This window comes from Monopterus albus, unplaced genomic scaffold (assembly GCF_001952655.1).
Source record: "Monopterus albus unplaced genomic scaffold, M_albus_1.0 scaffold373.1, whole genome shotgun sequence".
In the NCBI taxonomy this organism is placed as follows: domain Eukaryota; kingdom Metazoa; phylum Chordata; class Actinopteri; order Synbranchiformes; family Synbranchidae; genus Monopterus; species Monopterus albus.
In genome coordinates, this window is record NW_018128253.1 from 799,850 (window position 1) to 810,376 (window position 10,527).

At 40.4% G+C, this 10,527-nt stretch overlaps 1 protein-coding gene across 10 annotated transcripts in view; it reads left to right on the plus strand.

The window, feature by feature from the left end:
• Positions 1 to 10,527, plus strand: part of anln2 (anillin, actin binding protein 2) — a 32,232-nt gene that overhangs the window by 2,468 nt on the left and 19,237 nt on the right. For 6 of the 10 annotated variants that reach the window (XM_020585669.1, XM_020585674.1, XM_020585673.1 and 3 more), the window contains exons 4-9: positions 180 to 266; positions 1,440 to 1,526; positions 1,617 to 1,795; positions 2,113 to 2,205; positions 6,687 to 6,776; positions 7,549 to 7,633. In XM_020585669.1, coding sequence (XP_020441325.1) covers positions 180 to 266; positions 1,440 to 1,526; positions 1,617 to 1,795; positions 2,113 to 2,205; positions 6,687 to 6,776; positions 7,549 to 7,633 — 621 coding nt within the window. Of the gene's footprint in view, positions 1 to 179; positions 267 to 1,439; positions 1,527 to 1,616; positions 1,796 to 2,112; positions 2,206 to 4,994; positions 5,040 to 6,686; positions 6,777 to 7,548; positions 7,634 to 10,527 lie in introns of those variants that run through there. The other 4 variants (XM_020585672.1, XM_020585676.1, XM_020585675.1 and 1 more) reach the window with 4 other exon arrangements.

A 10,527-nucleotide genomic window follows, 5' to 3' on the forward strand; every position in this document is an offset into this window, starting at 1 on the left:
GAGAATTACGGTGCATTTTGTTAGTGATTCTGCTACAGACAGTGTCCTGTCATGATAGACAAGGTCAACAAGCAAACTGGATTATCTGCATGCAAGAGAAGAACTGTTGTCACAGTGTTGAGCTGGTGTAACAGTGTTGGACAAATACCATATTTTATAACAAGTGTTTATCATTTTAGAAGGAACTCCACTGACTCAGAGGCGCCTGTCAGGTTCTGGGGCTGGCGGCCCCATCCACAACAAGAGCTTCATGGAGCATCTCCTTGGTAAGGATGAATACACATTTCCAAAAAAGCCTCTGAGAAACAACATCAGACATGTCTCTTGAATACAGTGCTACTTTTAATAATTCTAAATCTCAAAACAATCTCATACAGATACTGAAATTATAAGTGGAGGTCATTACAATAAACTATCTAACCTTTAAGATAAACTGAGTAGATAATGGTAAAAAACAAATGTATTACCTGAACTGGATGCAAATTAAAAAAAATCAACAATCACCCATAGAAGGTAAACCCAAATAGATCATATTTTTACGTTGTCTTTTTTTTTTTTTTAGACCTAGAGGTAGCAGTCAATGAACAGAAATACCTGTGCAGAAATTGCCTCTGTTTGAAAATGAGTTGCACAGTATAAATTGGGAGAATGTACAAAAACTGATGATTTAACTGAGTGTACATATAACCCAAATAGTTTGCAGATTGTAGCGGGTGGCTGTGCCGGAATACGGTGCGCATGTGAAGTTTCAGAAGTGCTGTGTGTGCGCGAACACCCAGATCGCCACAATATTCACAGTGGAAGTGCATGCAGTATACAGACCAATCAATTTGAAATTCAGTCAAAATAAAGGTATAACAAAAGTCAGTGTAAATGGAAATGGCAATACGGACTCTGGAAATTACCTGAACACTTTTTTGGTTACTCAGAAGAGAACCAGGAGTAAATTTTCAATCTGTTCACCTGTGCCGTGATTTTGTAAGTGATTCACTGTCATCTTTTAACATTACACAGGCTGAAATGATCAATCAACTAAATAGCTAAAAAGCAAAAAACAAAGTCATGGACATGTTTCAGTTATACCATAACTTTACATATTTTAATGTCGGTGTTAACTGTGTGATGTACATGTGTAGACACTTGTATATAAACATGTACACGGATGGTTTCATCTATCTTGACTTTGTTTAAGTTAGTACTGTGGATGCTTCAATTCCAATTTAAAAGCCTGATGATAGTCTGCAGCTGGATGTCCCATTATATCTGTGGCACTACTTAACTGTAACGGTTTTTCCTCTACGAATGGACCCTGTCATATAAACAGAATAAAATGTGATTATGCAACAAGAAGGTGAAAACCACATTTGACTGTTAAGATTTGTATATATTTGTGTGTGTGTATATATGTATTTTAATTGTCATATTTATGTTTCTGAAAGCTCCTTTATGGGCACTGTGCTGCAAAAACAAACTTCACAAATTTAAACTACTAAAACGGCTGTACTACGTTGGAAGTTGGAAGACAGGTGCTGAATATTAAATGTCTTTTGAATCTGAGGAGAAAACATCAGCAGGATATTTCTGAAAGTTTATCTCTTGAATTGTTTCTCCTCCAGGTGAGGGCGAATTCAGTCAGAGAATGGAGCGGTTTAAGGCACCAGTCTTCCAGGCTGACCCCACTCTGGGCCCTGCCAGCCCTTGCTCTTGGTCCTGCTCCAATTTTGTATCTGGCATTCATCAGAAACTCCAGGAAACTACAATGCCCAGCTCCAAGCAGGCCTCTCGCATGCGGCAGGTTGGCTGAATGACTTCATAACTGAAATTTATCAGTAGCACCTACTACACTGCGGTTAGAAATTGTACATTTCTTATAAATAAGACCCAGAAGGGTAAATGAACTCAAAAGTATTGTGAGATCACAGTACTCCTCAGTGGTGTTTACTACTATAGCAGCTGCATTGGCCTTGAGTATCATTATGAATTTAAGAATGAATTGGTTGGCTTTTTTTTTTTTTCTCTCTCTCTCTCCTGTTCATATTCAAATGATGAAGTCATTTCACTGTAGGACTTCATCTGATTGTAAGAATTTGTCTGACATGGTTCCCTCATCAGGAACGAGAGCAAGAGCTGAGCCAGCTGAATTTTCAACCAATCCGGGAGAATGTGTGGATGAAAGGGAGCAGCTCTGATTTGGCATTAGCTGAGGTGGGTTTGTACCTGTGGTTGTAACTGTCAGTTTTGCTTTGTCACACTTGAATTTCTGTTGGCCGATCCGGGGCCTTTCTGTGCAGAGTCTGCATGTTCTCCGTGTGTGTGTGTGTGTGTGTGTTGGGGGTGTGGGGTCCAGGTCACCCTGTGACAGAGTGGTGACCTGTCCAGGGTGGACAGAAATATCCTGTTCAGGAATAAGCGGGGTAGATAATGGATGGATGGGTTCTGAGACCTCGTTACACTCTCATGCTTTCCCGTATAGCACTTCTTTGGCCAGTCTTGGTCAAAAAGATACACTCTCTCTCTTTTAAAAAATGACATATATAGCCTATTAAACTACACTGCAAATACTGATATGTTTTCTTGTGAACATACAGTGCCTTGCGAAAGTATTCGGCCCCCTTGAACTTTGCGACCTTTTGCCACATTTCAGGCTTCAAACATAAAGATATAAAAGTGTAATTTTTTGTGAAGAATCAACAACAAGTGGGACACAATCATGAAGTGGAACGAAATTTATTGGATATGTCAAACTTTTTTAACAAATAAAAAAACTGAAAAATTGGGCGTGCAAAATTATTCAGCCCCCTTAAGTTAATACTTTGTAGCGCCACCTTTTGCTGCGATTACAGCTGTAAGTCGCTTGGGGTATGTCTCTATCAGTTTTGCACATCGAGAGACTGAAATTTTTGCCCATGCCTCCTTGCAAAACAGCTCGAGCTCAGTGAGGTTGGATGGAGAGCATTTGTGAACAGCAGTTTTCAGTTCTTTCCACAGATTCACGATTGGATTCAGGTCTGGACTTTGACTTGGCCATTCTAACACCTGGATATGTTTAGTTTTGAACCATTCCATTGTAGATTTTGCTTTATGTTTTGGATCAGTGTCTTGTTGGAAGACAAATCTCCGCCCCAGTCTCAGGTCTTTTGCAGACTCCATCAGGTTTCCTTCCAGAATGGTCCTGTATTTGGCTCCATCCATCTTCCCATCAATTATAACCATCTTCCCTGTCCCTGCTGAAGAAAAGCAGGCCCAAACCAGTAGTCAAAACATGAAGCAAATCAACGTGTGAATGTCTGTTGTTTAAGTGGTGTGTAGCTAAAACATTATAACACAACAATCCACATTAAGAAAAATATTATGGTTACTTTTACCGTCATAATAGCTCTCATCCTTGACTGCAGTTTTTCTCTGATTTAATTAACCTTGGCCTAACTGCAGTCTTGCAGGACTCATCAGAATAAACTGAGCATTTAACAGCCTGAAATATACATCCTGTCTCTCTAGACAACAAATCACTAAATCTTAAAAAATACCTAACAATGGCGTGACACAAAGAGGTCCTGCTCTACTGCCACTAAGTCCAAGAAGCTCTTTACTCTGCCTGCAGCTGCATCATTTTCAGCCTTTATATGATCCCCAATTACAATGTCACATACTGCCTTCAGCGAGTGTCCTAACTTCAAAGCAAGAGATGGTGTGTCATACCTGTACTTGGAGCTGGTGAAAAACAGGCTTGTTTTGCTGCTTCCACAGCTAAAAAAATTTAGGTGGCACCAAAACATTTTGCAGCATCTTAACTTTGTGGAGTGGGCCCTGCTGTCACATCAGCAGCTTGAGTTCAGTTTTGAATTCTCCTCTAACGTTTAATTTGAAGCCACTTTTAAGTTTTGCTCTCTCTAAACCAGTCATTCTTAACCATGGAGCCGCGGCCCAATCTTGGGCCGTGAGCGCCAACTAGTGGGCCGCAAAAAAATTCAGTTCTGCGTTTGTGGGCCGCGGGACCACAATGCAGCTTTCTACCACTTGGTGGCAGTGAGGCGTCAGTCAGGTGTTTAACATGCTCCAATAAGCAGAAGAAGAAGTCAGTCGCAAACTTTTGCAGAAGACATGGAGAAGTTTTTAAAACGAAAAAAATGAAGATGAAAGTGGTGCCAGCCCCTCTTCAAAGGCGAAATACGCCTTTGTACGCAAGTACAACCCTGATTTGATAAAGTTTGGCTTTGTGAACGGAGGCAGTGAGGCAGAGCCCAGTGTGTTGAGTCTGGGCTAAGGCTATCCAATGAAGCACTGAAGCCTTCAAAATTAAGGCAGCATCTAGAAACCAAACATCCGAAGCTAGTTGGAAAGCCGGTTGATTATTTCAAGAGAAAGGAAAATGGGCTTCAGAGAAAGGAAAATGGGCTTCAGATACAGAGAAGATCTATCGTGTCACTCACTGGCGACGCTAAATGTGCTTTGAAGGCCAGCTACCTCGTAGTCAGACGTGTAGCACAAAGTAAGAAAGCGTTCACCATAGTGGAGGAATTGGTTCTGCCTGCCGCTGTGGACATGTGCTGTGAGATGATCGGGGAGGCTGCGGCAAAGAAGCTCAAGACCATCCCGCTCTCAAACGACTCGGTGAGTCACCGTATTGCTGACATGGCCTCAGACATTGAGCATCAGCTTCTGGAGAGAATAAAAAAATAGCACATTTTTTTCTTTGCAGCTGGACGAGTCGACTGATGTCACAAATACTGCGCTGCTGCTGCTGGTTTTTGTTCGGTACCGCTGGGACAGCTCTACTGTTTTGTGGAGAGCTACCAATTCGAGCTACAGCTGAGGAATGTTTCCGCTGCATGGATAACTACTTCACTGAGAATGGCCTTGACTGGCAGAACTGTTTTGGGGTGTGCAGTGATGGTGCAGCGTCAATGACTGGCAGGCATCGCGGTGTCATCAGGCAGATACTTGATCGTGCGCCAGAAGCTAAATGAACCCACCGTTTTCTTCACCCTGAAAGACTTGCCGCAAAAAAAATGTCACCAGAGTTCCACGAGGTGATGGATGTAAGTGTGAAAACCATCAACTTCGTTAAAAATAATGCTGTTGTAGGACTAACTCTGAGAGACGAGACAGTCCAAGTAACTTCAAAACAGTGCTGATTTATTCAAAGGATCACAGGTAAAATTAACATTACACGCTCAGATATCTTGCACCTCCAAATGCTCGCAGGCAGATGTAAGATGAAAGACCCTGAACCACAACAGGCCTATACATTATAAAACCTCGGTCAGGCTAGCCCCATACTACACAGAAACATCAACCGAGACGTCTCTCTCTCACCAGCTTTGCAGCTGGCTCTGGCAATAGTCAAAACATGAAGCAAATCAACGTGTGAATGTGTATGTCTGTTGGTTAAGTGGTGTGTAGCTAAAAACATTCTCACGACCTCTAATACATGTTGTGACTGAACATAGGAACATATTATGGCTAACTCTACAGTTTTACACATCATAATAATAACATTAAACACCCTGTCTGCTGACAGTCATCAACTCTTCTCTCTAGTTGTCCTTGACCAGATGTACTCTGCAGAAACTCATATGCAGGCCTAAGCATTTAACAGTCTAACTAGACATCCTCTCTCCACTAACATTTCTAATACATAAAGTATCTATCTGACTAAAAATATCTAACACTGTGAACTCCAGATGTTTTGCTAAACCTTGTGCGGGCATGGATGCAGATCATGTCCAGCTGCTCTAGCATAGTGAGGTGAGGTGAGATGGCTCTCAAGAGGACTTGTCCTGAAGCGTATCTTTGAGCTGAGGACTGAAGTTTTTCTCTTTTCTCACTGATAAGAAATCTCCTCTTGCACATTACTATACCAACACCAAGTTCACAGCTAAACTTGCCTACCTCTGTGACATTTTCTCACTCCATCTCACTTCAAGGGAGAGATAGCAAAATATTTTTTGTTCCAGACAAAGTTCAAGCTTTCAAGAGAAAACTTGCTTTGTGGACTAAGGGGGCCCAGGAAGAGAGATTGGACATGTTTCCACTTTTGTCTGACATTTTGAAAAACTCCCCTCAGGTGAAGATCAGGCATTCAGTCTCTCAGCATCTCTCACAACTGGCAGAAAAATTTAATGAATACTTTCCTGAGGATCCCAGAGAGGGACACATGTGGGTTGTGGACCCATTTTCAGTTGATCCCACTGAAAATGATGTTGCTTTGCCCTCACATCTGGAATCACAGCTTCTGGAAGTTTCCACTGACAGCACTTTAAAAGGGCAGTGGGGCAAACTGGACCTAGGCTCCTTCTGGATTGTTGTCTCAAAGGAGTACCCACATCTAGCACTGAGGGCTGTGAAAGTCCTTCTTCCATTCATGACCACATACCTGTGTGAACCAGGATTCACAATTGTGGCCACAACTAAGTCCAAAGCTCGCAACAGGCTCAGAACATCACTGGAGGCTACCCTAAGAGTGTCTTTGTAAAATCATATTATGCAGTAAATGTATTGGTTTACAGTTACTGAATATTTTTCACTATGGTCGGCACATAGTGTTTCCAACAGTAACTGCTTTTACTGCCAAAAAATGACAACTCATATTTTGTAATCTTACTGTGTTTTACTTTACTGTGTTTATTAGGCCTTTTTCTTACAGTTTGAGATTGTATTTATACACCTGCCTGTGTTAACATTAGCAGGTTAACACCCCTCCGGGCCCCTCACCTTCCTCCTGGGTTCCTGTATCTAGAAGGAGAATTGTTTGGCCTCCCATGCAGTCCCGGGATGTGAGTCTGTAATTGAAACATCACTGTACACGCTGGTCACTTTGTGCACATGGGCAACTTCTGCAGCAGTACACTGGGTAACACTGACTTGAGCTTTGACAAGCACTCCATGAGATGACGAGGGGAAAAAAATTAGAATGCTATTGAACCAGTGTTGTAGGCAGAATTCTGCCATTTACATGGCTCCGGTCTAGAAAAAGAATGTTCACCTCTTTTAATAGTACATCATTTTACTTCTGTCGTGTTGTGTGAGGGAAAAATACCTTCTCACTTCTTAAACAGTGGTGAGCAGTAGGGATGGGACGATGTAATTTTTATATTTTTTTTTTATCACAATAGAATTAAAAATTCAATTTACAAGAAAAATGAAGTCGCTGCTGTATGAAGACCACACAATGTGTAGTGCCAGACAAAGTGATGCACAATATATTGAAATTAAATATGTTGTCCCATCCCTAGTGAGCAGTAGTTATGTCATTCCTGTACCACATGGCAGTTCTTTTTAAATGTGTGTAAATGTTCATTTACTGTGTTTTACCATGGGTTGAGTGCATTGTACTGTCAAAGTTTTGGACTGGTTTTCCCTTTGGTGGCGTGTTTTGTAGACTCCTCTGTGGTTTGTGTACACTAAGTGCTTCCAATGTGCATGCGAACACGTGCCTGGTGTAGACACAAGTGTGGGCCTCCGGCGAGCTGCATGCAAGATGTTGCGCACTGCACACACTGCGGTGATTTTCTTAAATCCAGGTGCTAAAATTGTTTTTCCATGCAGGTTGATGGTGATGCTCAGATGAAAGATTGCAGCTTGACTGAAACTTCTACATCGGGTGCAGTGAAGTCATCTGTAAATACAACAGGTAAGACTTGTGACATGTTTGCTTTCCTCTACAGAGTACTCCTATTAAAATAATTTTTTTTCACGTAGTACAGAATTAACCCAGATAAAGTATGAGTGCATTAGAAATAGGAATGTCCCAAATTGTCCATCCATCCAGATGTGCATAGGCTATATACAGAGCATGGGTGTGACAAGATTGCCCAATATTAAAATGTGTATTTATTGTTGAGGTGAAAGCTATCTCCAGAGTGGCTGCAGGTCCTTCAGAAGTCTTAATGTCCATGGAGGTCGGAGTCTGTGGATTGAACAGATCAAACATTTAGGTTGTGCCTACGAGCTGCTCACGTCTAGTGACGACCCAGTTTGAAGTTAGTAGTGGCTGAAACCCACCAGAGTCCTCCTTTAAGTAGGACATGAGCTACTAATAACATGAGCCAAAAAAATGCACTGGCACTATCTAGGCAAGTGGGAGAGCTGAACTATGCACGAAGTCCGACACAGACATCACCAAAGAGCAGAAATTGTTCTTCGGGAGAAAAATGGGCTACAAATAAAACGCGTACACAAACGGCAAAGCATGCACGCATCAGATTATAGTTCAATTACAGTGACTGTAAATTCGTTCCAGAAGTGGTTTTCTCATTTATTGGGTTTCTATAGGTCTCTCTCTCTCTGAATTTCATTGTAGTGGTTAAAGCAAACGGAATATAATCAGAATATAGTTAATACTAGTTAATGCACAACATGTGGTATGGAATACACTCTGTTAGGGTGAACTTTTATCTTACAAGGGGAACAAAATCACCTCATGCTGGTTGTTTATTTTTATGTTCATGTTTGTTTATTTGTAATCTGTTATGAATAGGAAGTTATTTCATATAGTTAATTTGTTCACCATAGTTAATCACTACTAACTTCGTAAAGGTGTGAGAAGCTAGAGATTTGACTGAGTTGTTTGAAGTTATGTTTCGGTGGAGTATGAAGGAAATACTCTTAAGATTAAAAGTTTATTGAGGAGTTGTTAGTTCTGTAATAAATTATTTTAGATTTAACTTTTAGATGCAGGAAGAGGTTAATGTTCAACTACAGCTGTTAGGGTTTAGTAGTGTTAAAGTCTCAGGCAAACATGGTCATTTTCAGTTTCTTCTTTGCTTTTGTGGTACTTGTTTTGTTTTTTTGCAGAGTTTGAAAGTTCTGTGGCCTTTGGACCACGGGAGGAGGGACTGTAGTGGTTTAAGTTGCATGTTAATATGGATTATGTAATGGAATAGTGTTTGTGTGTTCACTTTTAAGTTCATGTGAGCTGAACAATGAGCTTATATAATTTGGCCAAGATGTTTCCTGTTTTTGGGTACATCTCAGGGTGTTGTCTCGTAAAAACTGGAGACAGGAAGCTAAGTTCGGAAATTGACGTAACATCCTAAAGAAAGCTGTGGATAAAAACTGTGAGGCTGAAAGGTATAGATAGAGGAAGAATGCTACCGTGACGGTGAACCGTGTAATTTTTGGACCCAGGCCTGGGTAGGGGGACTCTGGACTCTGACTGTACCCTGTGACCAAGACTGACTGACTGATTCTGTGACAATCTTCTTATTTAATACTGTATCTATTCCATTGCAGGAGGAGTCATTTTGTTCTCTGTTCCCTAACTACCAGATTACCTATTTAACTACCACTCTGTTCAGAATAATTGTAATATTAAATGATTATTTAAATTGGGATGATTTGTCTGAATGAATTTAGTCTGTATCACATTCTAGCCACGACATCACTATAACCCAGAGAATTAGTTCACTAGTTGATAACAAAGTTATTTAGAATGTCAGTAAACACCTAAACAACACGTTAGGAAGGAAATGTTCAAAACAAAATATATTAATTTGTTTTTGATAACTTCATTTATCACTAATTTTAGCGCTCTAATTAAAACCTAAACATTAGCATCTCAAATGTTTATTATAAACCTGTCCTCATCTCCTGCTTGCTTCTGTTGACTAGGGAGGATCATCTCTGCTCCTTTCTCTCTCTCCCTTTGACCCAAATGATAAAAGCTCTACATGCATTTATTCTGAAAGAAGAGCACCCTCTTTGTATTTTATTCCAGAATCCATAAGATTTTCTTCCAAATCTGACCAGTTGGCTCAGCACTGAAAATGCAGTGTAAACTCTAGGAGCCAAACAGTCATATATACAGGTGCATCTCAATAAATTAGAATATTGTGGAAAAGTCAATTTATTTCAGTAATTCAACTCAAATAGTGAAACTCATGTATTATACAAATTCAGTACACACAGACTGAAGTAGTTTAAGCCGTTGGGTCTTTTAATTGTGATGATTTTGCTCACATTTAACAAAAACCCACCAATTCACTATCTCAATAAATTAGAATACTTCATAAGACCTAAACAAAAACATTTTTAGTGAATTGTTGGCCTTCTGGAAAGTATGTTCATTTACTGTATACAGTGGGGCAAATAAGTATTTGATACACCACCGATTTTTCAAGTTTTCCCACTTACAGAGAATGGACAGATCTCTAATTTTCATCGTAGGTACACCTCAACTGTGAGAGACAGAATCTACTAAAAAATTCCAGAAAATCACATTGTTAGATTTTTAAATAATTTATTTCCATTTTATTGTATGAAATAAGTATTTGATACAATAGAAAAATAGAACTTAATATTTGGTACCAAAACCTTTGTTTACAATTACAGAGGTCAGACGTTTCCTGTAGTTGTTGACCAGGTTTACACACACAGTGCAGGAGGGATTTTGGCCCACTCCTCCATACAGGTCTTCTCCAGATCTTTCAGGTTTTGGGGCTGTCGCTGGGCAACACGGAGTTTCAGCTCCCTCCATAGATTTTCTATTGGGTTCAGGTCTGGAGACTGGCTAGGCCACTCCAGGAC